This window comes from Mangifera indica, chromosome 5 (genome assembly GCF_011075055.1).
Source record: "Mangifera indica cultivar Alphonso chromosome 5, CATAS_Mindica_2.1, whole genome shotgun sequence".
Classification (NCBI taxonomy): Eukaryota; Viridiplantae; Streptophyta; class Magnoliopsida; order Sapindales; family Anacardiaceae; genus Mangifera; species Mangifera indica.
This window is the reverse complement of record NC_058141.1, coordinates 8,743,452-8,770,493: the sequence shown is the minus strand read 5'-3', so window position 1 is coordinate 8,770,493 and position 27,042 is coordinate 8,743,452. Positions and strand designations below refer to the sequence as shown.

Below are 27,042 nucleotides of genomic sequence, written 5' to 3'. Positions count from 1 at the left end.
TTTACCACAATCTACCAAAACATAACTCTTTCTCAGGGAAAAAGGCCCTGCATAAACAACTGCAAAGTCTTTGATACAACAATGGGGATCTCCTGACAACTTATATTGTCTACAAAAGCTGAACAATATAACATTTCATGAGAACAAGGTACCTGGCCACCCTACAATAAGGCTTCACTAAGAATGGACATTTGTTCAGATTCTTCAGAAATCCACACTCACATCTCACTTTGGAACTCATTTAGTGGCCTCACAATGATGTGAAAATGACAAAACACAAAATCTACTTAAAATCTCCGGTAATAATCTCCTGTTAGGAAAGGGTGCCTGAGGGCTTCACGAGCAGTTAAGTCTATTGGAAGGATCATACCTAAGAAGCCCTTGCAACAGATCTATTAGGTACCCAGCTGAGTGATCTACAAGCTGCATTACTATGTTCTAGAAAAAGTTGGAAAAAGAAATATACATTAATCACAATTCCTTCTTCATTGTGAGGTAATAAAATGAAATTGAGTATAAGAATGATATAACTAAAATTAGCAAATCACAGAACGTGCCTTCAGAACCAAAAGACTAAAATATAAAAAGGTTTTATACACACCTGGAGACGAGGTAGCTTTAGGACAGCTTTAATGCTTTCCCGAGATGTTGCATTCTCTGGCCAGTCCAATCGACCTCTTCTCACATACTTCTCGACGTGTTTGCTGAACCAGTAACAAATAATAAATAATAGACAATAAACAAAACAACTTAAAATAGATGAACAAATAGAAGAATGGGTAACAAGAAGAAACCCTTGAAGGGCACGCAGCCAACTCTTTTCAGCATGTGCTGAGGTAAAGGGCCTAGAACCCTTTCCATCATGGCTAAGGGCTCTAAGTTTTCATGCGTCTGAAACAAAGTAATTAATCATATATAAAGTGTAGTTGACATTTTCGACATGGTCACATTATGCTCATGAAAAATTCTTTATGGACTATACATTTATCTTATTTTTATTTTTATTATATAAAAACATAATTAATGTATGCTCGCATAAATATTCGAATACGAGTTTGTTAACATTTGTTAATAAATGTTATATCGTCTTTTTTGTGAAAATTGATACATTATTAATGGAAAAATTAATTAAGGAGGAGAGTGATAATGTATTTTTGGTTAAAAAATTGGAGATTTGGGATATAAAATGGGCAAAACTAAAATACGTATAAAAGAATGAATTAAGTAGACGATTTGCTTAGTAGGTGTTTTGGTGGGTAAAATAAAATTTTACTTGGCAAAACTATGTTTAAGAGGTAGATGATATTTTACAATAAGTAAAAGGAAGGAAGGGGTTAATTAATAATATATTACTAGATGTTAATATTAAAGAACTAATCAATACTTTATAGTAAATGAAATAAGGGGTGAAATGATATTTTATGAGATTAAAGATATCTTTTACTAGGCACATTCATGTCACAAGAGCATGAAATCTTGGGTGAAAATATAAATTCTTTAAATTTAATATATATATATATATATTTTGGATTTTTTTATAATTTGAATTAGAATGTGTTGAATTTCATTTTAAATGATGAAAATTCTTTCCTTTAAAAATAATTTAGATTTTCAGTATATATTTTAAAAATTTCTTTTTGCATTTAAAAGAAAAAAAATTATTAATTTACTACTATGAAATCATTTGGAGTAATATCTTCCCAAATCTTTTGCAAATTTAATTACCTAAATTTGAAAATTCTAACTGTATTATTAAGCTTAATTTGAGTATATTCTCAAATATTTTTATATTTGAATTTATTATTAAAATAAATACATTATTTTGTAGGAATTAATAAAAGGAGAATTAGTCTCCTTTTTATTTATTTGATATATAAAAGTGGTAAAGCCCACTAGCCCATTTGAATTAAGAAAGTGGATTTTCTAGGCCTTCAAAGTCCGAAGAGATAGCCGGGAGTCCTCTTCTTGTACTGGTTTAACTTGCACTCAAACGCCCGCTGAAACCAAGCAGCACTTTGTTTCAGTCCTCCCATCAAGTGCCACCATTTCCAGTCATTATTATGCATTTCCATCTGATATGATATGCAAACTGGGCGCCCAACGCCTGATATACCGTGCCAAAATCTCAAGATTTGTGAAAGCTGGCCTTATCGATCAAGCCGTCCAAGTGTTCGACGAAATGACCCAATCAAATTGTCGCGCTTTCAGCATTGATTACAATCGTTTCATCGGTGTTTTAGTTCACCATTCCCGGTTTGACCTCGCCCATCAATATTATCAACAAATGGGCCCTCTAGGCTTCTCTTTAACCCCTTTCACTTATTCTAGATTTATTTCAGGTTTGTGTAAAGTAAAGAATTTTGGTTTAATTCATATTCTTTTGAGTAATATGGATAAGCTTGGTCTTGTGCCTGATATTTGGGCCTTTAACATATATTTGAGTCTTTTATTTTCTGAGAATCGGATTGAGTTAGCTTTGGAAGTTTTTGATAAAATAGTTAATAATGGAAGGAAGCCTGATGTTGTTACATATACAATTATTATTAATGGGTTGTGCCAAGCAAAGGAGTTTGATAGAGCTGTTCAAGCTTGGAGACTGATGATTGAAAAAGGGATAAAACCAGATTTTAAAGCTTGTACAGCGGTTGTTGTTGGGTTGTGTGATGGTGGGAAAGTTGATTTAGCTTATGAGTTAACAGTTGGTTCAATGAAGGGAGAGATCGAGTTTGGCTTGTTGATTTATAACATGTTGATTAGTGGTTTTTGTAGAGCTGGTAGGATTGATAAGGCTATAGCAATAAAGAGATTTATGATGAGAAATGGATGTGAGCCAGATTTGGTTACTTATAATGTGTTGTTGAATTACTGTTGTAATGACGATGTGGTTGAGGCTGAGAAGTTGATGAAGAAGATGGAGAGGAGTGGGATAGAACCTGATGTATATAGTTATAATCAACTTCTTAAGGGCCTCTGTAAAGCTAGCCGACCTGATAAAGCTTATTTGTTTATGGTGAGTAAAATGGAGGCAAAAGGATTCTGTGATGTTGTATCATACAATACTATTATTGAGGCATTCTGCAAGGAAAGTCATACTAGAAGAGCTTATAAACTGTTTGACGAAATGAAACAGAAGGCTATTGCACCGGATGTAGTAACGTATACTATTCTTGTAAAAGCATTTCTTAGAGAAGGTAGTTTTGATTTAGCTAAGAAACTTCTAGATCAGATGATGGGAGTGGATTTGTTGCCGGATCTTATACTTTACACTACAATTGTTGATTACCTATGCAAGAGTGGTAAAATTGAGATAGCGCATGGTATTTTTCAGGACATGATAAAGCAGGGAATCACCCCCGATGTGGTTTCATACAATGCCCTCATAAATGGCCTTTGCAAATCTTCTAGAGTAAGTGAAGCCTTGCATCTCTATGAGGAAATGAAGACCAAAGGAACACATCCTGATGAATTAACATTCAAATTGATTATTGGTGGGCTCATTCGAGAAAAGAAGCTGGAAATTGCTTGTGGTTTGTGGGATCAGATGATGGAGAAGGGTTTTACTCTTGATAATGCAGTTTCAGAGACTCTAGTCAAAGCTCTCCATTCAGGAGATTTTGCAGAAAATTGAGAAATGGTAATTCACCCATTATGCTCTGTGCCCATGTCAATGTTTGATGTTAATTTTATCATAGAAATTTATTTTGCTGTAAGATGAGCAAAATATCCCAAGGAAAGAGGTTCTGAATATAATTGATCGAAGGATAAAATAAAAACAAAAATAAGTCCACCACTAAGGTGATAAAGCAATGCAACCACATCAAAGAGAGACCTCAATGAAATTCACCACACTTGAAAACTAGTGATAAAAAATAGTTTCAAATACTTAATTTTTAGATTCAAATTCCCCGCCCTGAGTTACATAATGCTTTTAGTTAAATCAATGCTTTCTCTTTATAGGAACAAGACTTAATTCAGAGTTAATCTTATTAGAAAATTGAAACAAAGTAGTTAATGACTTATTAGAAATGAGTAACAACTAAGTGCTGTCAACTTGCATTTTTAGTATGCATAATTGAATTCGGATAATGAGGAGACTGATCAATTTCCCGCTTAAGGAAGATGTTGATTGAATTAATGTTCCACATTGACTGATTCTTTAACTCCTTTAGAAATAATCCACGGCTTAGCTTGAAAACCAGCTTTGGAAATTCTTGGACTTGATTCAGAAATGCATTAATTTATTCAGTGGCCAAAATTTCTTCTTTAATGGTTTGCTCAGTGGGCTTTGAATTGCTTTATACCCCACCGGTAATGGGACTACACCATTTCCATTTCTAATGCTAATAGCGATGTTCTTCTTCCACTATGATTCTATGACAATCTCTCATTTCCGTTAACATGTGCGAATTAAATATGAATCAGCTAGAAAGTGTATTGAATGGTCTGTATTTGGGAAAGAACTTTTTCATGGATCTATTAAGCATAACTGTTGACATTGGTGTAATGATGTAATATATTTTGCAGTGCTAGAAAGTCTAGAATATTGTTATTTTAAACTGTGATTTCAAGATGTTTGATGCCACCAGCAATATTTGTGGTTTTCAGTATTGCATTTTGTGATGCCTGTACTCAATATAAATTCATTGGGACATCCATGATGAATCTGTTGTTTCTCTTACCATCTTACACACTTACATAGCTATCTGAATTTCCATTATGGTCTATGAAGAAAATAGGCAAGCGATTTGTCCACTATATTTGAATATGTTGAACCTTGAACCTCTTCTTTAAGTAGAAATCATTTAGTTGGTGTTCTGATGCTGTGCAAATGTTTCAATTACTTGTATAAACTGGGGGATTGTGTTTTAGGTTTCGTATTTGTGATGACTGTTTTTGGTGCTAATATTTGAATAATTGACCTGCCAATATATTTGATGCATATTTGTAAAGATATAGATATCTGTATTTCAGGTTGATGGCTATGGTGTTAATGGTACATCTATACTCTACTGCAAAGATATCCTAGATCAGAGATATTTTTGGTCTGCATTATCCTATGTTGCCATAACAGATTCCAAAAAGCAGGGCATTCAGGTTTGAGCTTCTATATTATTTGTACTATTAGTATTTATTGGTTATGCAGTCAAGTGTTGGAACATTGTTCGATAAAAGAATATGAAGATACACTGGATGTCTTGCTTACAAATATATTCTCTTTCTACCCCCTTATAGGTGTTTCTTTTTAACCTTTTCAGTATATGTTTCCATATCTTATTATGTCCCTTCTTAGTTGCTAACAGAATTTGATGTATTACTTTTTATGAACCCCTTCCCCATTCCTTTTCCTGTTTCTGCTCGAATCTGCATCTTATCTGGGCTTTTTCAGGAGACATGACCTAGTTTCTGAATAGAAGTGGAAGAGGATGCTTATGTCTGATTTTGAGTGTTGATATCCAGAAGCAGAGGTATGCCTTCTCCCTCCAATGTAAAATGTATGTGTACTTGTGTGTGTGGAACTGTACATAATATTTAAGGACAGTGATTTTGAATACAGATGTCAATCACAATTGTAGATTGAATACACATGTCTAGAAGATTGAATGATAACAACAATTGTAGCATTGCAACTGTTCTGAACAGATTGAACGATCAAAGCTCTCATCAAATTGTTTGAAATTTGGTTAGCATCCCCATTTGAGTGTCTTAAAATGGAATATGACCAAACCCCCCGAGAGTTGTTGATACAAGTGAAATGATTTAGCAAAGTGATGTGAGGACTCAGGATTTTTCTTTTGAGCAGGATGTAATATCCGTTTGCTGTGGAGAATTGTTAACAGTTGGCGGTTCACTTTCTGCAAAAATTGCTTTGCTTGTTTCACATCATGGGTATAGTATTTATGTGGACTGATGCTGCTTGTTAGCACTTGAGTTTTGTCTTCATAGGTATTTGGTTGACTGGAAGCAATCAAATTGTTTGTTAGTTAATATAATTGCAATTTAAATGGATAGCTTCAATGAAGAAAAAAGTTCCATTTCCACCGCATTGGCTATCGATGTGTGCCAGTAAGTTTCTAATTTAACATGCTTCTGCATATTTAGGGACTGTGTGTGTATATATATATATATATATATATACAGGCAAGTAATTTTAGAATTTAATGTGTAATTAGTAAATGACTTATGGTAACATAACATGAATAGGTAACAATTTGGCTATAGCCTAGTATCAAGGATCTAACTGGGTGAATGATATTATTAATAAGTAATGATTACTTTCTCTTGCTTCTGGTGGTGAGCTTATGTTTGATTCTTTGCGTTTACATGAATCCTACTTGAAGTTGTGACCAAGTAATCCTCTTTTCCACAACTCCTCTTCTTATCACTCTTGTCCTTGTCATAATCATCGTCCCTTGGCATTTCATCATCATCACCATGCGTCAGCATACAGAAACCAACCCTTATTTTCTCCCACCTCGGTCGCCAACACCAACACCAACACAAAAACCACAGCGTGAGCATGGAGGTCAACAAAACCAACCACTTTCTCCACCACCATCATCACTGCACCCACAAACCCAACCGACAGGGATCGTACCTCCTCTGAGTCACCAACAGGCAGAAACAAACTTCCCATGGGTCTGGCCATTAAAGAAAAAAGGGAAACCGAAGCATCATGATGGACGTAAAGATTACCAGCAGCAACCACTAGGTCCATGGGTGGCATTGGCATCACCACAAGGAAGCCAAGACACACAATCAACCCATTCACATGGGCAGGAGCCTGTACAACCTGAACATGCACAGCCCACACAACCGCCAAAGCGTCAACAGCGTGGGCGCCAACATCCTCAACAGGAGCAACCACGTCAACGCCCTTTTGTTAGGCAACAGCCTCGTCGAACCAAACTACCTACATGGTTTCTAGCAGTCATTTGTGCATTCTTTTGGCTAGTCATTATTCTAGGAGGCCTAATTGTCCTAATAGTCTATCTTGTGTTTCGCCCGCATAGCCCAAGTTTTGAAGTGTCTAATGTCAGCTTAAATGCAGCATATCTGGACGTGGGCAGTTTGCTCAATGCTGATATCACTGTGCTGGCTAAGTTCATAAATACCAACAAGAAAGTAAGGGTGGACTTCAGTTACGTAGTCCTTGATCTTTACTATGGAAACACCCTGATTGCCTCTCAATATATTGAGCCTTTCACAGCAGCAAGGCTTCAGACAAGGCTTGCCAGTGTTCATATGGTAACCAGTCAGGTTCAGCTTCCCTTGGATGAAACCCAACGGTTTCAGAAGGAAATAGAGAGAAATGAAATTGTGTTCCAAGTCAAGGGAGTGTTTCGGGCAAGATCTAATCTGGGAAGTTTCCTTCGCTACTCGTATAAGCTGTATGGACATTGCACAATTGTTGTCTCTAATCCTCCTGGTGGAGTCTTAAAAGGTGTCAAATGCAAAACTAAACGTTGAGAAGGAGAAGTATACATTTCTGGAAGAACTGCATTTTTTATACTTGTTTTATACTCATACGCATATGAATTTAGAATTAATTTATCAGTCTTTTGAGAGTGGATGCTTATATTCTCTTTTTCATCTTTGTATCAGACGTTCCTTTGCATAATCTTAAAAAGCAAATCTTTCTTCAGCTTGTAGACCAGTAACCGCAATATTCTGAAGCCCATACTGCATATATGAGTGACGTACAAGTTTACGAAACAACTACTAGATCTTAAAGATGTAAACTTCTTCAGATTTTGTTATGTTGAATTTGAGGTCCAGACTGTATGGATTAAGCGAATAACTCAATAGAAGGGCATAAAAATGGTTGTTTTCGCCACTATCTACCAAAACATAACTCTTTCTTAGGAAAAAAAGCCCTGCATAAACAACTGCAAAGTCTTTGATACAACAATGGGGATCTCCTAACAACTTATATCGTCTACAAAACCAGAACAATATAACATTTCATGGAAACCAGGTATCTGGCCACCCTATAATAAGGCTTCACTAAGAATGGGCATTTGTTCAGATTCTTCAGAAATCCACACTCACATCTCACTTTGGAACTCATTTAGTAGCCCCACAACGATGTGAAAATTACAAAAAACAAAATCTACTTAAAATCTCCGGTAATGATCTCCTGTAAGGAAAGGGTGCCTGAGGGCTTCACGAGCAGTTAGTCTATTGGAAGGATCATACCTAAGAAGCCCTTGCAACAGATCTATTAGGTACCCAGCTGAGTGATCTACATGCTGCATTACTATGTTCTAGAAAAAGTTGGAAAAAGAAATATACATTAATCACAATTTTTTTTTCAGTGTGAGGTAATAAAATGAAACGAGTATAAGAATGATATAACTAAAATTAACAAATCACTAAACATGCCTTCAGAACCAAAAGACTAAAACACAATAAAGTTTTATACACACCTGGAGATGAGGTAGCTTTAGGACAGCTTTAATGCTTTCTCGAGATGTTGCACCCTCTGGCCAGTCCAATCTACCTCTTTTCACATACTTCTCGGCATGTTTGCTGAATCAGTAATAAACAATAAACAAAACAACTTAAAATAGATGAACAAATAAAAGAATGGGTTGCAAGAAGAAACCCTTGAAGGGCACGCACCCATCTCTTTTCAGCATGTGCTGAGGTAATGGGCCTAGAACCCTTTCCATCATGGCTAAGTGCTCTAAGTTTTCATGTGTCTGAAACAAAGTTTCTCCCTGCAAAGTAAAAACACAAATTCCCCTGGTATAAGAAATAGATTTTCATTGCAACATCACAATACCTTCATAAAAACTTTTGCATACACCAACAATATACTTTTGAGAGTTAACATACTGAGCACAATTCCACCAAGATACAACCAACACTCCATATGTCGCATGGATAACTCCATCCAAGTCCTGAAATTAACGAACCTTAATTCCAGAAATTGAATGAAAGGTATCTAAATGGAGGAAAAAGCATGCATACCAAGAATAACCTCGGGTGCACGGTAGTGCCTGGTAGAGACAATGTAATTGTGGTCTTGATGCTCAAAAGCTGTGCTGCCAAAATCAATAACCTTTATGGCACTTGACTTTGGCAACCTCTTGTAGAAGGTTCCCTCATTTGTTGACTGAGGCATAACCTGCAAAAACAAAACAAGAAGTTAAAAAACTCAAACTTTGACATTAACCGGAAAAAATGCACAAAACTCCCCAGAAGAAAATAAACTGAATAGAGAAGATTGCACTGCTAACATCTTGCAGTAACTAAGAGCATCATGACAATAAGCAACCATACCTTGTAGTCAGGTATTTTTATGTATTCTGGAGAAATAAAAAGTATATTCTCAGGCTTCAAGTCTGTATGGATGAGGCGCAATTCATGCATGACTGCATATAAAAGAAAATGATGAGAGCAAGGTTAAGCACTAATATCATTAATGTTGTGATCCAGCATCAACATTTTCAAAATTTACTAAGAAACAGATTATTACCGCTGAGGAAAATAATAAACAAAAATGCAACAAGATTATTTGATAACAACAAAACAGCAATTAAGTTCCCTGAGCAGTGACATAGTTCACACAACTTTAAAAAACTTGTCACCATGGGAAAAAGTGATAGCAGCCAACGTACATGCCACACATTCCAACAGTTGTCTGCCAATCTCACGGACTAGATCAACAGGAAATGAGCGGTAATTATTTTTTAGAAGAAAATCATATAGGCTTGGTCCAAGCATCTCAAAGACCTGTTAAGACCATTTTAATCCACCAAGTCTTAACTCTTACAATATATAAAAATTCAGGGAAAGTGCATCATAGAAAATCAATTTGAATACTTACTATGCATATATGGTTACAATAGTCAAACCAGCTCCGTATTTGAACACAACTGTAAATGATAAACCCGCTTAAACAATGAGATAAAAGTTCATTAGTAAAATTACAAAGTAAAAATGGTAAACAAAGTACACTCACCGACGGCCGCTTTTGTCATTCTTCTTGAGTAACTGTAGCACATCAATCTCTGTCATTGCTGCATCACGGTATTTCTTAATGCTACGCACAACTTTTATGGCCACCATCTCACCTGTTTCCCTATCCAAGCAATTCAAAACCTGACCAAAGGTTCCTGTACAAAAACGAGGATGTATGCAAATAGTGTATAATATCAAGAAAGAGACCATCAAGAGAAGAACATAACTTTCGGTAGAATCAAGTAATGAAATCTAACCTTCACCAAGTTTTCTGAGTATCTTGTCTGCAAATGAACAAATAAGAGGACATAAGAAAAGCTGAAAGACCAAAAGAGATGAAGAATGAAAAATCCAGAACAATAAGAATCAAGTGCCAAACAAAACAAGTTTTAACACTTAAAAGAAAGACTTTTCTGCATGCACATCCAGGGAAGATTATGAATTCAATAAATCAGTAAAGGGAAGTAATTATAAATCTAAAACTGCACCTCGATACTGAAGCAGGACAAGAGGTGTCTATTGTAATTGGCAGTACACCACCATATATTACGAAGATCTTTTTCTTCTTATATGTGTCTTAAATGGAATGGAGGAGATGGGCAGGGAGAAAGGACATTATGTATGTGATGCACATTATACTAATGCCACTGAAACATATGTTTAAATCTGAATGACAATGATGTTTTCCCAACTTGACAGAGTTCTCCAACTCCAAAATATGGCATGCAGCTAAACAGCCAATTTTCCAGAATCTAGTAGCACAGCTCATCATAGAGCCTAAAAAATGTTCTTAATAGCATATATGATAAAGAATTCAAAATCAAGACAGGAAGAGAGGGGAAAAAAAGGACTAATATATTAACTAAAAATTTCCTTCATTAGAAAGTAAGGCACAGAGTGAATTATTAGCAAGAGAAAACAACAATATAAGATAATTCTTCAATCATAATGATCAAGTATAATTACAGCGAGAAGATAAATTTTCTCCAAGCACAAATGTGTAATGCCCATCTTTTCCAACATTTCGCCTTCGGGGAGAGCCATTTTGAACCAACCCCTTTACAAACACACAAGCATGGTCTGAGGGTACCCTTGAAGGCCCATAGCTGGTCACACTCCCAACATCTTGTCCACGGTATATCCCTGACTGAGCCTACACACAGCCATTTCATTCACACTAAACTAAACAAAAAGTTATCAAATTGCCCTCTCCACAATTAATTCACTTCCAGAATATCCCTTATGAAACCATGTAACAATATAACTAATGCAAAAGAATATAAAGATTAAAAAAAAAAAAAAACCAAATATCCTAACAAGAAATATACCACAAACCAGATTAGATAATAAAGATCAAAATGAAACCATAAAATACAAGGAAATTGATTTCTTTTTTCAACGTAGAACTTTTGCTCCAGAAAAAAAATTAACTAAACCATCCAAATTATTCAGATATGAAACTATATTTAAATTTTACGTTTCTGTTAAAGAATTCCAATAAAAATTTATTTTTCCGGAAAAAGAAAAAAATAAAACCGAAATTGAGAAATCAAAAGCCAAAATAAAATTTTACCTTTGCGAGTGCTTGAGTTGGTTCCCAAGCTAATCGAGGTCTCTTCCTGGGACGAAAATCCATGTGAGTGTGAGGAAACTCTGTAACGTAGTCCATCTCCATCCTCTACAAAACCATTGCCATAGATTGAATTATTGATTCATCTATACTCGACGGGATCGATAGGGTTTTTCTTTTTCTTTTCTATTCTCTTTTTTTTTTTTGGGTTAATTTTCCCCCGAAATCTGCTCTAACCCAGGCTTTTTTCTGGAAGCTATTTCCAGCCGTTGGATATGCTCCCTAGGGTAAATCGGGATCGTATATTTTTTACTTGACCATGGTTAGATTGATATGGCTCGATTATAACCGCGTTGAGTTAGTTTTTTTCTTTCTCCAGTTTCGCAATGTTACGCGGTCCTTACAAATACGAGGAACAAGATAGGGTAAACAACACTTTTAGACTAAAATTAAATTTTAAAAAAGAATCTCGATATAATGTTAAAAAATTAAATTATCATATTTTCTTAATAATTTAATTTTCAACATTATCATATCATCCCAAATGACTAAAATAGAAAAAAAACTCTCTAAATATTAATTTTGCTTACAATTTGAAACTTCTCATTTGTTTTTACCCTAACCATCTTCTTCTTGTGAGCTCAACAAACTCTAGCCTTACTTTAGAGGACCTACTTTTAGTGTTGATTTTGTTAGTATTTACGACTTTCTATGTTGGCAGAATAACAATTTAATTTTTTTTAAATAAGCAATCATAACTATAAACACTTCTTAGGATTTTATTCGTAAAACGCTATTTTATAAACATGACAAATCAACCACATGTTATTTTTATATAATCATATATGTATTTAGAGGCTCTTTCGTTTTTCACTTCTTGCTAGAATGTCTCAATGAATGCTTTCGATCCAAGCTTAGGACTACACTTTAGTATCAACCAAAGCACAAATAGAAGAAAGTTGAAACACACACTCATTGTCTATTAGAATGTGATGCACGCATAGAGGGGGTTTGTGTATGGGCACATGTAATGTGTTTTGGGCAAAAATGTTATGAAATTGTGATATAACATTTGTTTATATAAATGTCATGTATAGTCATGCATCGACTACCATGCATGCCCGTAAATCATTCTTATCCATATATCATTATCCAAGGACCATGCATGCCTACTTATGATCCATGCACAATTATACATGAGTAAGAATTATCCAATGCTAATGTTATCTTTATGTAATTGGATTAAACTCATCATTTACAATTTACACCACATTCAAATACCTCATAATTATTATACTTTGGTTCCTAAGTGCAATAAATTATACTTTGAGCCTAAAGGTATTTTGAGACTCAAAATCATTCATTCGGTTTCTAGATAGAATTCAACTCAAGTAATCCTATACTTTGAGAGTTCGTTCAACTCCTATTGTGTATGACCTGTAGATTCTATGTTAGGTCGATAGTGATAAAAAAACATATGAAGATTGACCTCTAGCAAAATATTATGGCCACTTGATTAACGAAGTATCAACAATTGACTTTTTAACATGTTAGTAATACAGTTTTTTATAAAATTCGATCATTTTGTCATACAATATATCTTCAAGGTTGAAGAAAAGATTTAGTGTCTCTTTCAGGGAACCCTTAATACTTATGGACTAACGTTTGTTGATGACCAGACAATATTGAATTAAACACTAACTCAATCCCATTGTGACCATAAACTTAAACAGTTGTTGTCATTTATCAGTATGTCTATTTGAGATATTAGCTTCTGTAGTCAAGAGTGATGAATTTTTTATTGATCAACCATAACCTTCGTATTATTGTTTTTATGGTTGAAAATGGTTGAGAAAAAGACATGCATAAACTCATTTAAACGTGAAAACTTATATAAATGAAGACAAGCATAATTGAAAGAAAAAGTCTAGTTTTTGTACCTTCTCCTTTGCAAAAATTGTTTGGTTTAATGAAGTAGAACACTTAAATACACAAATGTCTCCAAAATTTTCGACCTACCCTAAAGAGATGTGGGAGCTTTTGTTTTTTAAGGGTTTAGAGAGAGAGTGCTTTTCTTTCAAATGGCAAAGCTTAGCTAAATGTGACATATTGTTGATATATATAGTTGTGGGCTAAAAGTTATTGTTACTTTCGCATGGAACCATACTAAATAATCTTTATTATTTAGTTGTTAGATCATTGTATTCATAATACACCTTAAGCACTCATATTACATCACATGACACCTTAACCTTTTAAAATGTCAAAAATACATCCATATAACTCTTTACATGATTTTACTTTATTAGCCTTTGAAAGGTGTTAGCCATCACTGGATAATCATTTTTCTCTCTCATATCTTTCAAACTTCTCAAGCTTATGGGTGTGGCCTTCTAGGTTCACTATGACCTAGTCAAGAGCCAATTTTGAAGGAACTAAAAAACAATTTTAACGACTCTTTGGCCATGGTAGTCAACTAGCAATGGTCCATAGCCATTAAACCACAATGAAAACAAACTCCATTGAACCTAATTCTGATCGTACATACCATGTAGTAAAATTCCTTCATTATCAACTCCTAATCGACGATGGGTTCTTGGAATGTCAAAACCATGGCCTCGATCATATATTGAATGTTAATCAATATATCTAGAACACATCATCATAAACAACCTTCATATGATTATATTATACTCTGACAAAAGATTTTGGTTTTCAATATTTATCAACATTCATTTGGAACCTTGGATCTAAACGAATTCAAGTCAACAAATCCCAACTTTACTATTATTGTTTTTTTCATACGAATAACATATGACCCAACCGACTTATTGCATTCATATGACACCTTATGAGAAATATGCATTCATATTAGATCTAATCATGACATCTTATGTCTAAGGATTAAAAGTACATTTGTAAGATCCTACAAAGAATCATTGATCATATATTAAATGTCCATTATGAGTCATTCTAATTGTTCACGTCCAAAAAATAATTCTCTAACCATTAATCCTTACTAATACTCTAATGGTATGATTTTCATATCACCTATAATAATATCATCTCATGATATTCAACTAAAAATATTCAGTATACCTATTATACGATGTCATTACCTAATTGATATCATGTACACGAGAAACACTTGATGATTTGATCTTTTGAAGATCTGTATCATTCTTACACTTCATATACCCATAATTTATTTAATAAAAAAATAAATTAACAAATAAAAATTGAAATAGCATACGAATGTAAAAAAAAAAAATTCTTTTATTATTACATACATATTATTATAAGATTAAATACCTTGAACTGACAACATAATTGGTTCTTAGGGCATATACTAACAAAATCTCATTTGCACTAGGGTTAATTGTTATGGTATCTTATACTCATATTCTCAAGATGGTTTAACTACTTTTGTGTCATCATCTTAGTAAGTAAGTCAACTACATTCTTTGATTAAGACATCTTCTAAATCACTATCTTTCCAACTCTAACAAATTCTTTAAGAATGTGATATTTCCACTGAATATGTTAGACTTTTGATGTGACTTCGGTTCATTTGCTTGTGCAATGACACTAGATTTTTCACAAAACATGGTTATTAGATAAACCATGTTTGGAATCATACCAAGTTCAATTACAAAATTGTGCATTCATACTACCTCTTTTTCTATTTCTAAAACAACAATGTATTCAGATTATGTAGTATAATTAGCAATAGTAGTCTGTTTGAAACCTTTTCAACTTACCACTCCTCCATTATATATGAAAATGAACCCGAATGTAGACTTTCTATCATTTATATCTGATAGGAAATTAGAATTTAAGTATCACTAGATATTTAACTTTGAACATCCATAATTCAAAATTAAATCTTTAGTTTTTTTTAGGTAAACCAGCATTTTTCCCTTGAGTTAGATTGATATCTATTTGAAACACTTACAACATTGACTGTATCTGGCCTTGTACATCGCATAACATATATTAAGCTTCCTATAACTGAAGCATAAGACATACTACGTATCTGTTGACATTCTTCATTAGTTTTTGGACCTATGTCTTTAGAAAGATGTATTCCATGTTGAATCGTTTTAACATCTTTTCTATGTACATTTGTTGGGAAAGACCTATTATTCCTTTCACTCTATCTCTATATGTGAATTCCTAGGATATAAATCGCTTTTCCTATATCTTTCAAAGAGAAGGTTCTAGATAACCAAACATTGACTTCAGTTATCATGCCTATATCATTTCCCATTAATAATATGTTATCTACACACAATGTGAGAAATACAATGTCATGATCTCTTTGTCGATTTTCTCTTGAAGACCTATTTGCATCCAATAGGAATAATTCCTTCTAAAGGATTGGCAAAAATCCACATTTGATTAGCATACACAAAATCTAGGTCGAATTTTAGGCTTTTAGTTATCTTTCAAAATTGACATCTAATATCGCTTTTTTGTAGCTTTTGGGATCATTACCTTGATTGACTTCTCCAACCATAAAAGATTCAAAATCTTGTTTGTGAAGAAATTTGTATCTTTTCAGAATTTTCGATTACTTTGTAGATCTACGAGTTGGAATAGGTGTATTATATAAAGAGGTCTACTAAAAGAATCCTCATAGCTTAGCCTGTTTGATTTGAGGAGCTTTATTCTTCTTCTCACACTACTTTCTTGCAAGAACTCTTTCTCTAAGAAATGTGTGTTTCTAGTAATTGAGATTTTTTAATCAGTCAGGAAGTAGAAGTAATATCTCACACAATTGTTAAGATATTATATAAACCAAACTTCTTCATATTTGACATCTAATTTATCAGTCTTAATTATCTTGACATAAACTGGACATCCACAAGCTTTTAGATAATTAAAATTAGAAGGCTTACCATACCATATCTCATTAGGTGTCTTCTAAATGACTTTGGATGATGAGATATTAAGAATATAAACAATAGAAAAAAAAAGGCATATCCCGATAATGATATCGACAAGTCCGTAAAACTTATCATGAATCATACTATATCCAATAGAGTATAATTTTTCTTTTCTGACACACTATTGTACTGTTGTGTTTATAGAGGTTTAATTAGGATATAATTTCATCTTCTTCAAATAATCCTAAAATTCCATACTTTAATATTCGACTCCATGATCTGACCGTAAGACCTTAATATTCTTTTTAGATTATTTTTCTTCTTCATACTTGAATTTTCTAATCTTTTTAAAGGATTTTGATTTGTATTTATTAAATACACATATCCATACCTCAAATAATTATCAGTAAATGTAATGAAGTATTAAAAACCTCATCTTGCTATTTCATTAAATGGTTTACATTCATCTAAATGTATTAATTTCAATAATTATTTGGATCTTTCCCATTTATTTTTGAAGGGTGATTTGGTCATTTTTTCTTGAAGACATGATTCACAGGTTAGATAGGATTCAGAACCCAACGAGTTTAAAGTCCCTTTTGTTTCTAACCTTATTATTTTATTATCTCTTATATGGCCTAATCGATGATTCCAAAATAATTTTGGATTAATTTCATCTTGAGATATCTTATTTGTAACAGTATTCATAATACTTAAAGGCCAAAGGACTATTTCCCACCCAAGGTATATTGCAATCCCAAGTTTCCTTCCTTTAACTTTGAAAATCCCAAATACTCACCCATGAGCAGTTAAAATTAACGAAAACCTAGCCCCTTAAAATTTCATCTCTTTTTGCCCCCCCAAACTTTAAAAACTAAAAGTTTCCCCCAGCTTAAGTTTTAAAAAATAATAGTTTTCCTCTAGGGTTTCATTTCCAAATCTCCGGCATCATCTTCGGTGGCTTCTCCCTCCCGAAGCTTTCTCTCTCTCTACCCATTTGGTTGTGGAAGACGAAGAGCTTCATCGGAGAAGATGAAATTGTCATCTTCGTTTTGGAAGACGATCGTCTTCCCAGAAGAAGACCTCTTGTCTTCCCAGAGATGAAGACAATAACTTTGTCTTCGTCTTCCATGGCTCCTCCGACGTTGATCGGATGTTCAAATAGGAAGAGAGAGACTGCCAAAGAGAGAGCAAACTTTAGGAGGGAGAGGTCGCAGACAATAGAGCCGGAGATGACATCAAAGATCTGGAAGAGAAACGTTAGGGGAAAATTGTTATTTTTTTAAACTTAGGTTGGGGTAAACTTTTAGTTTTTAAAGTTTAGGGGGGCAAAAAGAGATTATATTTTAGTTTATTTTTAATATTATAGATAAAATAATGATTTTACCCTTACTATCATTAATTTTAATTGTTTATAAGTAGGTATTTGGGATTTTCAAAATTAAAAAGGAAAAGCTTGGGAATGTAGCCTACCTTGGGTGGGAAATAGTCGTTTGGCCATACTTTGATCATTCAATTTTAAAACATACAAGTTATTTGCATTACTATTTTGTTAACTAAAAAATTTTCAAAATAAATCAAACATTCATTTTCATTGAACTATACACTGTAACCATTTTTACATAAAATAGAAATAAAGATAATATTTCTAGTAGCTTCGGCAAAATAAAACACTATTTACAATCTCAAAACATGTCTAGACGGGCGTGAAATAAAAGTAAATCCCCATGGCCTCGGCTACAACCTTTGCTCCGTTTACCATCTTCAAAACTAACTTTATTTTCTAGACATCATGAAACTATTCTTTAAGCCCTGCAATGAAATACATATATGATATGTAATTGCTGAATCTAATATCTAGGAATGATAATTTGAATGAACGATTAATTTAAAATATATTTCAAATGAGGGAAATATACTTGTTTTCTTCTCTTTTAGGCTTTGCAGATAAAGAGGAAAATTCCTCTTCCAATTTTTGTCATTCTTACAGTGGAAACACTGTACTTTGGCTTTGGCCTTCTTTATTTGGTTTCAACTTTTTAAAAATTTTTCTTCTTTAGTCCAACTTTTGGACCTCTTTGAGGCTTCTTCTATTTTTTTTCATTAACATAAATTTCCTTATGCCCCTTTCCTTATTTATGGAACTCTTAAATCTCATTTAGAAGCTCTAGAAGCATACGCTCGATACTGTTAAGATTGTGGTTTGTTATAAATGGTTTATAACTATACAGAATGGGTTGTAGAATCAAATTCACCTTGAGTTTCTTAGATATGACAACTCTATATACATCCAATTGTCTTAGGATATTGACCATTTTTATGATATGATCATTCAGAGGTAATCCTTCCCTAAATCTCACCCCGAAAAGTGTCGAACACAATTCATACGTGTTAATTTGTGAATTCTCACAATCCAACTCTTGTAAAGCGATAATAATGTTGTACGCATTCTTTATATTCTTATGCTTTGTCTGAAGATTTTTATTCATTGAAGCTTACATATAGCTTCAAGCTATTAGATTATTCTCTTGTCAAGTTTTTAAAACTTCTTTCTCATGTTCAGTGGCATCTAGAGTCAAGTCAATAGGAATGGGCGTTTCTAATATGTATCTAGATTTTTTGAAATTGAGAACAATTCTTAAATTTCTAAGCCAATCCTTAAAGTTTGGGTTAGCTAAAATGTTATTATTCAGAATGTGGAATAAAATGTTATTGGCCATTTTCGATTATCACAATATAAAAGAGAAATTGGAAAGAAAATTAAATTTGTTAGTATTTTGTTAATTTAAACCTTTAATAAACTAATTATATTAGCTTACACTATTTTATTTGAATCTCATATTTCTTTGGATAGAATCCAAAAATTTTGTTAGATAAAATTTCTAGTGGGGAATCAATTTCTTACTAATTTTTAATAAACCTCACATAATAGAAATCTTGGTTTGATAAAAATTAATAAGTATGAAACTATTTCTTTTTATATCTCTATACAAGTTATGATTCATAAAAATCGACCTCTAGCTTCAGATGTCTCACATAATAGAAATTTTAGCACCTTAGACTAGTTAAATTCAACCCATCATGCTTTCAAAAATAGTATTCTCATTATACCCTCACATAACAAAAATCTTGGACATAATGAAACCTATTATCTAAGAACTGAACGATTAATATCATGCCATAAAGAACAATATTCCTTATATAATGGAAATTTTGAGATATATTTCTGTATGATAAAGAATTAACCGACCCACAATAGAAGACCCAAATTCAATATTTTATTTTTTTGGGAGAATTTAGGTATAACCTTTTAGTTAATGATATTTTACATCTTACATGTTATAACATCCAAGCCACACTTGTGTCCATAAAATATAAAACCTAATGGGATGATTATGAGGTTTTCGAAAATACACTATAACATGGTAAACTATGATCCTAGTTCTAATATTCTTCTTTGAGTCCCATTTGATGGCTTTGTAGATCTCCATCCTTTCATCCAATTGAAATGTTATATTATAAATCATAGACACCTATACCTAGATAACATAAATAAGTAAATAATTATTACAAGCCATTTTCCAAAAGAACATTACATGCCATTTGAATAAATTGGAAAAGTTAAATATTACCCATAATCATCCCTCATAAACATTCATTCATCTATATAAATAAATATTTATAAACAATTATGAACTCATTCATAATATTAGTAAATATTAGACATACTTTTAAAATAAACTACATAAATTAAAGTAAATAAAATCTATTCAAGGATTCATGACTATATATTATGATGCATATAATAGAAATATTCATAATATTTTTCTTAAGTAACAATTACTTATAAGTTGTTTATGATTATAAAAAGGTACATGCATAATTTTACATACCCTAAAATATAATATCAATATATTACATTTTATATCCCATTAATCCATATAAATAATTATCTCTTACTTAATCACAATTAAAAAAGGTACATGCTTAATCTTATATGTATTTTATTATATACATAATATACACTTAATCACCATTGTCATATAATATGCATATCCTTCATGAACTATTATGCATCCTTCAAATCCATCACATGAATTAGATGACCATACAACAATTCTTTTCTCTCTTCTTCTGTTTGTGGACATATCTTTTTAGAGAAATATATTGTAACACTTATAGGTATGTCTCAAGGACAATTTATTCATTTTGCATGAGTATATGTGTGATTTTGGTTGAATTAGCTTGAAATGAGTTAAATATTGTACACTCGTATATCAGTTACCATGTTAGCTAAATGGATAATGTGTCACATTGAAGTTTTTAAAAGTAGTACACAATTATGCATATTAAGCATGCATACTTGTGCATGATGTTATTGTAGGAAAGTTTTAAAAAGGCACATTTGATGATTTTGAGGTATCATTATCTAACTTTTAAAATGTTCTTATCCAAGTGAAAGAAAGAAAAAGTTAAACATTTTTGTGTACACTTGTGTTACAATTTCAATAGTCTTCTAAAAAACTTTGGAAAAGCAATAGAAGGAAAGAAAGAATGAGAGGAAGCGAAGGTATTTGTTAGCCCCAAATCGTCAAGTAAAGACACCCCAGTAAGTAGGATAACTAGCTTTGTTTCCTCTGTAGGATCGAATGGCCTAAGAGGGGGGGTGAATTAGGCAATTTTAAAACAATCTTTACCAAATTTGAGAATTAAAACAATTTATTCAAATCAATGAATGCTGCCTATTTTTAATCCAATTTATGAGAATAACTAAAATATTCCAAATAATCAATACAATCAAAATAACATAACATAAAGTATGAGTTTAAGGGAAGAGAAAATCAAACACGCGATGTATAGTGGTTCGGCTCAACCCGACTTACGTCCACTCCTCCAAGCTTTCTCCCTTGGAGTATTCCACTAATCCTTGGTTGACCTAAACCTCAACCAAGCTTTTCTTCACAACAAAAATAGCTTCCAAGATGCTATTAACCTTTACAAATATTAAAACTCAATTTCTCTCACAAGAAATTTTCTAATTTCTCTAAGATTGAACCTCACTCTTTTATCGCACGAATTTTAGTACAAAATTGAAATATGATCTCTCTCAAGAGTGTATATAAAAGTTAAAGCTTAGTACAATCCAATGCAAATGAAATTACAAAGTGTATGAGCAAAGGTTTTGATTAGAGAGAAAAATTTGTAAGTAAATAGCTCAAAAATAATTTGCTCTCAAATATATGAAAGTTTTTGGTAGCAAAAATTCTTTTCGAATGAATTTGATTGGGTTTATATAGGGGAAAATAAGGAAAATTACCATTGTACACAAAGAATAGCCGTTTTAGTTTTTCAGAAAACGCACAATTCGGTTGATCGGATGTAATTCGATCAACCGAATATGACGTGGCACTTCCGTGGAGCTTACGTGACACTAGCCGTTAGAAAATTCAAACCAAAATTCGGTTGACTGAATTTCTGGAAGCCAAAATACATGGCTTCTGGACAATTCGAAAGCTGCCATCGAAGAATTCGGTCGGTCAAATTCGGTCTATCAAATTTTATTACATTTTACCCCCTAAATTTTCAAAAATCATATTTGACCCCTAAAACTTTAAAAGTGACAATTTAACCCATTTTTGAAAATTCTTTCAAAACCAACTTTAAGATATGAAAATATAGTTCACAAAACTTCATCATTTTAAAAAAAATTAATAAACTTTAGTGAAAGAATTGTCTTAACCCAATAAGTGTGAAAAACGACATTTTAACCTAAAATGTGAAAGATATGAAAATGAATTTTCAAGTGAGCTATCCCATGCAAATAGATATTCTAATCAAAGCGAATGCTCCAAATTACAAACATGTCTATCTAAACTTGAGTTTTACTTCAAATCTTCAAAAATTCTTCACTTGAGCCTTGTCTTCATTTCATCTTGAAACTCTTTCAAGTGCATTAGATAAATTATTGCAATCTAAACACACACTCAAGTAAAATCATTAGTTAATATGCTAAGGGACATATTAGTTTGTTATCATTAAAATAAGAGCATAATGACTCATTGAGTCAACATCCTCCTACTTGTAAATCCTTATAATGAGTAGTCTCTTATGCAATTTTTAAAATGAATACCTTTGAACTTAAGGTCCTATTCAATGTCTCACTATAAGACTAGGGATGTTGTGCACATGTTATCACATCTCGAGCAATCTCTAGATTAATCCCACGTATGAATTTTTCCGTCCAACCCCAAGGCATATGCGTTATCTTAAGGGCATAGCTAGCCCATGAATAAAACCTAGTTGAGTACTCTTTAATTGTGAGTGTGAGATTAGGACTAAAGTCTTTAAATGATTAGCCTTGGATGAGTTAGGGTTCTCCAGGGTATGTCTAAGTATTGTCTTGGATCGTATCACCCTATAAAACCCACAAACATTAGCTTATAAAATCTTAATTTTACTCTCATAGAAATAACACTTGTAACAATTGGCATGTACGAGTGTCAATATCATATGAGGGATTTACTTAACTCAACTACATATTTACTAATACTTTTAATCTTAAGACACCTTTTGGGATCTAGAATCTTTTGTTGATACAAAAAACTAACACCCTTATTCATGGTTACCCTTTAAAGAGAATACACATCTGAAGAGAAAATGTTATTTTTTTAAACTTAACTCAAACACGAAAAATTTTGTGAAAATCTTAAATATTACTTAGAAAACTTCACACACTCATTGTTTAAATTAAAATGTCATTTTATAAAGCATGGCAAAGGTTTTATATACATAAAACATAGTAAAATAGTTTGACATCTATAGATAGTCCAATAAACATAAAATATAACATTAGTCATCATAGTTGATCCCTTTCATGTATGTTGTTTATTGATTATGCTCCCCTGTAGCCACAGTGTAATACCTATATGTATGTCCAAGGGTATTTATTTCTTTTTGCCTTATGAATATGTTTATTTATTTATTGTGTATAAGTTTTTTTAGGGTTGCATAACCATGTGGGTAGACCACATGCCCATATATGTGATGTCAAGGGTAAAATAGTTTTTTTTTTCCATGTGATGTGTGAAAATTGGCTAAGTATGGAAGACATACATGCTTAAGTATATAGGTGTATATGTTTGTGTATGCTCAACACATTTGAATATTGGATAAGGATCAGTTCCACGGTAATTTCGTAAACTGTCATTATTAGTAACAACATACACTCTCGTGTATCACAGTTTTTAGTTAAAAATAAGAAGGACTCAAATGAGTTTGGCTAATACCTTCCTAAGATTTTTTTCCAATTAAACCAGAGAGATTTGGGTGAACTTTGGAGCCAGAAAATCCATGAGTCTTTGGAATCCATCTTTCCATGTGAAGATTGTTGGGAAATTGGAAGAAAGGTAAGTAGGATGACCCTTGATCTAGATTAATTATGGGTTGTTGTTGATTGTGATGATATATATATATATATATATATATATATATATATATATATATATATATATATATATATATATTGTTTGTGAGTGTTATGAAAAAGATATATGTGCATCTATATAGCAAGTATAAATGAAACTTCATTGTTGTGAATGGATAGGCTTTACTTTTGTGATAATCTATTGATAAATGCTAATTTAATTTTGGTTGTGTTTGTATGAAAATGAGATGTTGATTAATAGAGCAGAGTTATTAAAGATATGAGTTTATAAATTCATATGGATAGACTTTACTTCTGAAATGATTTATTGATGAATGGTTATTTAATTTTAGTTTTGTATGTATGAATATGGGATGTTGATTAATAGAGCAAAGTTGAGCATTTTTTGGATTAGTAATAACATAAGGCATGTTGATGTTATTTTTTTTTTTCAGATTACATTGTTGTGGAATGGAGATAATATACGATTGTGTTTTGAAAATATGTTAATATATGTTAGACACAATACGTGGTTGAATAATGTATAATGGAAAGGTCAAAAACTTGAGTTTTGGTGGTCAGAAGTCTCTTCTCAAGTGAATACATTTATGTAAATCGAGTGATACAATCCCGTGTATAGTGGTAAACACGACTATATATCTTTAGGAATGAATAGTTCTTATGGTAGGATGCATATGAGGATATTAATTTAGAAATGAATACATGCCCGTATGGTATAGGACACATGATTTTGTATATCTACTTGGATTGTATACCCGTGTTAGCTATTTATATGGCTATGTATTTAAGATTTATACACCCTTATATATTTTTGGGAAAAAATGGAAAATAGTGACTAGGAAGTTAGCAAAATTTATGAATAGCCTTGACAATGACTATTTTACCTCTATACAGGATGAATAAGAGGAAAATAGAGGATAAATCCTAATGAAAGTGATAAATGATTGATTTATTATAAGTGTGCTCAACTATGTGTATGACAACATGAAAGAAACTTTGGGATGTTTGACTATATGGACAATGAGATAGACTTAGACTGAAGCAATTTTGAATAGAAAACATAAATGATTTATGATCTTATTATCACCACCAAGCCGTGTGTAATGTGTAAATTCTACCCAACCTAATACAATATGGACTCGTCACTGAGCTATATGTAGCATGACTTATCATTAAGCTATATGTAGTGTGATCATATTACCGAGCTATGTGCAGTGTGGCTATGAGATTATACTGAGTAGTTTGTGTGATCGTCTATATAACCTTATTCTGAAGCCTAACTAACATGTGTACAAGGTACACCATATAGATAACATATGAGATATCACATGCTTTCACGAAACATCCAAGACATAGATGTACATTGTTTAGTATTAGTCAGTAGGGATGATGCAGACATTTGAGTTTTGGGCACAAGATACTGGGATATTTGGATAGATATCTAGAATGTTGGCATAATATACAGAATACTGCAATAAGATAGGACACAAAATATCTTCTCTCATATTATTGATTTATTGTTATGTGCATGAGACCAAGAGATCACCTACTTATTGAGTGTATTTTATTCACTGTGTTGCTTTGTAATTTTACAAGTAAGATCCTTGCACAACAAGGTGATGATGAAGCTAGCAAGTCAACTTTCGATATTGCATGAATGAAGGGCATTTTGGTTATTTGCTTGTGCAAACCATGTTATTTATTATATCTACATTGGACTTGTTTTTGTATTTATTTCTATATTGAGTTTTCTTTTAGACACTAGATTTGAAGATTATTTATAATGATGTCGTATTCATTAATTACATTTTTAGGGATTGTGGAAATTTTAAATAAATACCATGCATTTATCTTATTGCTACAAATATTTTTGAGGTGTTTTAAGTTAATATGTCACTTTGGATATATATTATGGGTAGATGTATAGATCTAAAGACAAACGTTACACATTGTTTATCTCCTACTAGTAGAATATATTAAAGAAAAAAAATGAGTTATAAACACTTAGTAAGCAGTTAACCATCTAGGTGTTTTTACTCTGTCTCATAATACTTAACTTTATTTTTTCTCTCGTCTTACATATCCTTTTGTAATCTAGGATAATCACTTATATCTCTAACTCTAATGATTTGATATGCAATGCATATTGGAAACTATTTTAAAACTTGTGAAGACACTTAAAAAACATTTCTTTTAGAAAACTTTCTTTACTTGCTATACCGATCAAACTTGGTTAAGACAAGGATCCAATATTCTAGCCACGTAAGCAAAGTTGTAGTCTTCCTCTCCATGTAGACAACATTTTGGAATGCTAATCATAATCCTTACCTTATTGTGGGTATATATTGGCATACCCTACTATACGTTTACTCTATTGTAGACATATGCATGAAAAAGCTCACTGGTGCTTTATCACAATAACCTTTATCAAATTAAATATATCTTACTCATGAGAAATCATGTTTCCACAGAGTGTTCGTAAAATAAAAACAACTTATGGGATCAATTTCTACACACATAGCTACAAAAAATGGCTTATATAATACATAAACTTTAAATGTTCACACTAGACTAGGAAACATACATATGCACGCAACTAACTCATCTTATGCTTAACATTGAATATGTAAGCATGCTCAAGGCCCTAAAAAAAAATCTCATATGGCTTGCTTAGGCTTTTGCATGGTACACACTTAAACCTTAGATCACACAACATATGCCTTACACTTTCATATCTCATGCCTTTAAAATCTTCTACTATCTAGGTATGCATCATAACTTAGTACATAGTCATAGTGTTCCATAAAACTCGTGGAACAACTTACTAGAATGAGCGTTTAACAAACATTTATTCTCTATTAATAACTGTTGTTGAACGGGTGTTTATACTTAAGGAATGCCTGTTCCTTCTAACTTATGGAACATATGTTTCTTTTGTAGAATAACTGGTCAATACAACCTATATGATAGGTGGAAGAACTATTCCTATCATTGGAAAAGGCATTCCATTGTGTAAGGATTTTTTGATCTATTGTTTACTGAATTTTCTCGTAAGTTTAGTTTGTTTGATATGTACCTTTACTACCTAAGAATCAAATGAAACACCATCATAACTCATGTAATCATATATTTTTCCAAATTAATAGGTTGGGCAATCCTCCTCCAAACGAGCA

The 27,042-nt window shown here is 32.4% G+C and overlaps 3 protein-coding genes and 1 long non-coding RNA gene across 13 annotated transcripts; 2 read left to right on the top strand and 2 right to left on the bottom strand.

Annotated features, from left to right (window-relative positions):
* Positions 1–36: 36 nt before the first annotated feature.
* On the bottom strand, positions 37–701 carry LOC123215313. The gene is made up of 2 exons (XR_006502008.1): positions 602–701; positions 37–438 (listed from the first exon to the last, which is right to left on the bottom strand). It is a non-coding gene; the product is annotated as an uncharacterized LOC123215313 (long non-coding RNA).
* A 1,228-nt stretch (positions 702–1,929) lies between these two features.
* Positions 1,930–6,038, top strand: LOC123216518 (pentatricopeptide repeat-containing protein At1g13040, mitochondrial). Of its 4 annotated transcripts, none has more exons than XR_006502229.1 (4): positions 1,930–3,634; positions 4,972–5,094; positions 5,387–5,465; positions 5,574–6,038. XR_006502229.1 is itself a non-coding variant. In XM_044636949.1 (2 exons), the coding sequence occupies exon 1, from the start codon at positions 2,078–2,080 to the stop codon at positions 3,626–3,628; it is 1,551 nt and encodes a 516-aa protein (XP_044492884.1). In that variant the 5' UTR covers positions 1,930–2,077; the 3' UTR covers positions 3,629–3,634; positions 4,972–6,038. The 4 variants fall into 4 exon arrangements, 1 of the variants encoding a protein (XP_044492884.1); XR_006502227.1 differs by having other exon boundaries at positions 5,555–6,038; XR_006502228.1 differs by having other exon boundaries at positions 5,540–6,038.
* Positions 5,823–11,928, bottom strand: LOC123216519 (serine/threonine-protein kinase AFC2-like). 6 transcript variants are annotated; one of them, XM_044636953.1, is made up of 12 exons: positions 11,540–11,927; positions 10,933–11,119; positions 10,224–10,250; positions 9,968–10,121; positions 9,833–9,881; positions 9,624–9,738; positions 9,286–9,377; positions 8,974–9,130; positions 8,839–8,918; positions 8,623–8,720; positions 8,427–8,529; positions 5,823–5,955 (listed from the first exon to the last, which is right to left on the bottom strand). In XM_044636953.1, exons 1-12 carry the CDS (start codon positions 11,639–11,641, stop codon positions 5,938–5,940), a joined length of 1,182 nt encoding a protein of 393 aa, XP_044492888.1. In that variant the 5' UTR covers positions 11,642–11,927; the 3' UTR covers positions 5,823–5,937. The 6 variants fall into 6 exon arrangements, 5 of the variants coding, with proteins under 5 accessions (XP_044492888.1, XP_044492887.1, XP_044492885.1 ...); XM_044636952.1 differs by lacking the exon at positions 5,823–5,955 and adding an exon at positions 7,614–7,680 and having other exon boundaries at positions 11,540–11,928; XM_044636950.1 differs by lacking the exon at positions 5,823–5,955 and adding an exon at positions 7,856–8,264 and having other exon boundaries at positions 11,540–11,918.
* LOC123216521 (NDR1/HIN1-like protein 13) lies at positions 6,197–7,642 on the top strand. 2 transcript variants are annotated; one of them, XM_044636957.1, is made up of 2 exons: positions 6,197–6,703; positions 6,863–7,642. In XM_044636957.1, the coding sequence occupies exons 1-2, from the start codon at positions 6,433–6,435 to the stop codon at positions 7,465–7,467; spliced, it is 876 nt and encodes a 291-aa protein (XP_044492892.1). In that variant the 5' UTR covers positions 6,197–6,432; the 3' UTR covers positions 7,468–7,642. The 2 variants fall into 2 exon arrangements, with proteins under 2 accessions (XP_044492892.1, XP_044492890.1); XM_044636955.1 differs by having other exon boundaries at positions 6,203–7,642.
* Positions 11,929–27,042: the final 15,114 nt, after the last annotated feature.

Bases quoted from the DNA above. Each gene is read 5' to 3' on its own strand.
- LOC123216518 (XM_044636949.1), top strand. From the start codon at position 2,078: ATGATATGCAAACTGGGCGCCCAACGCCTGATATACCGTGCCAAAATC.
- LOC123216521 (XM_044636955.1), top strand. From the start codon at position 6,433: ATGCGTCAGCATACAGAAACCAACCCTTATTTTCTCCCACCTCGGTCG.
- LOC123216519 (XM_044636950.1), bottom strand. From the start codon at position 11,641: ATGGAGATGGACTACGTTACAGAGTTTCCTCACACTCACATGGATTTT. The intron at 10,251-10,932 runs GTAATTATACTT...GTTCATTTGCAG, and splicing joins AGAAAATTTATCTTCTCGCT to ACAAGATACTCAGAAAACTT. The intron at 10,122-10,223 runs GTTAGATTTCAT...GTTTTTGTACAG, and splicing joins ACTCAGAAAACTTGGTGAAG to GAACCTTTGGTCAGGTTTTG.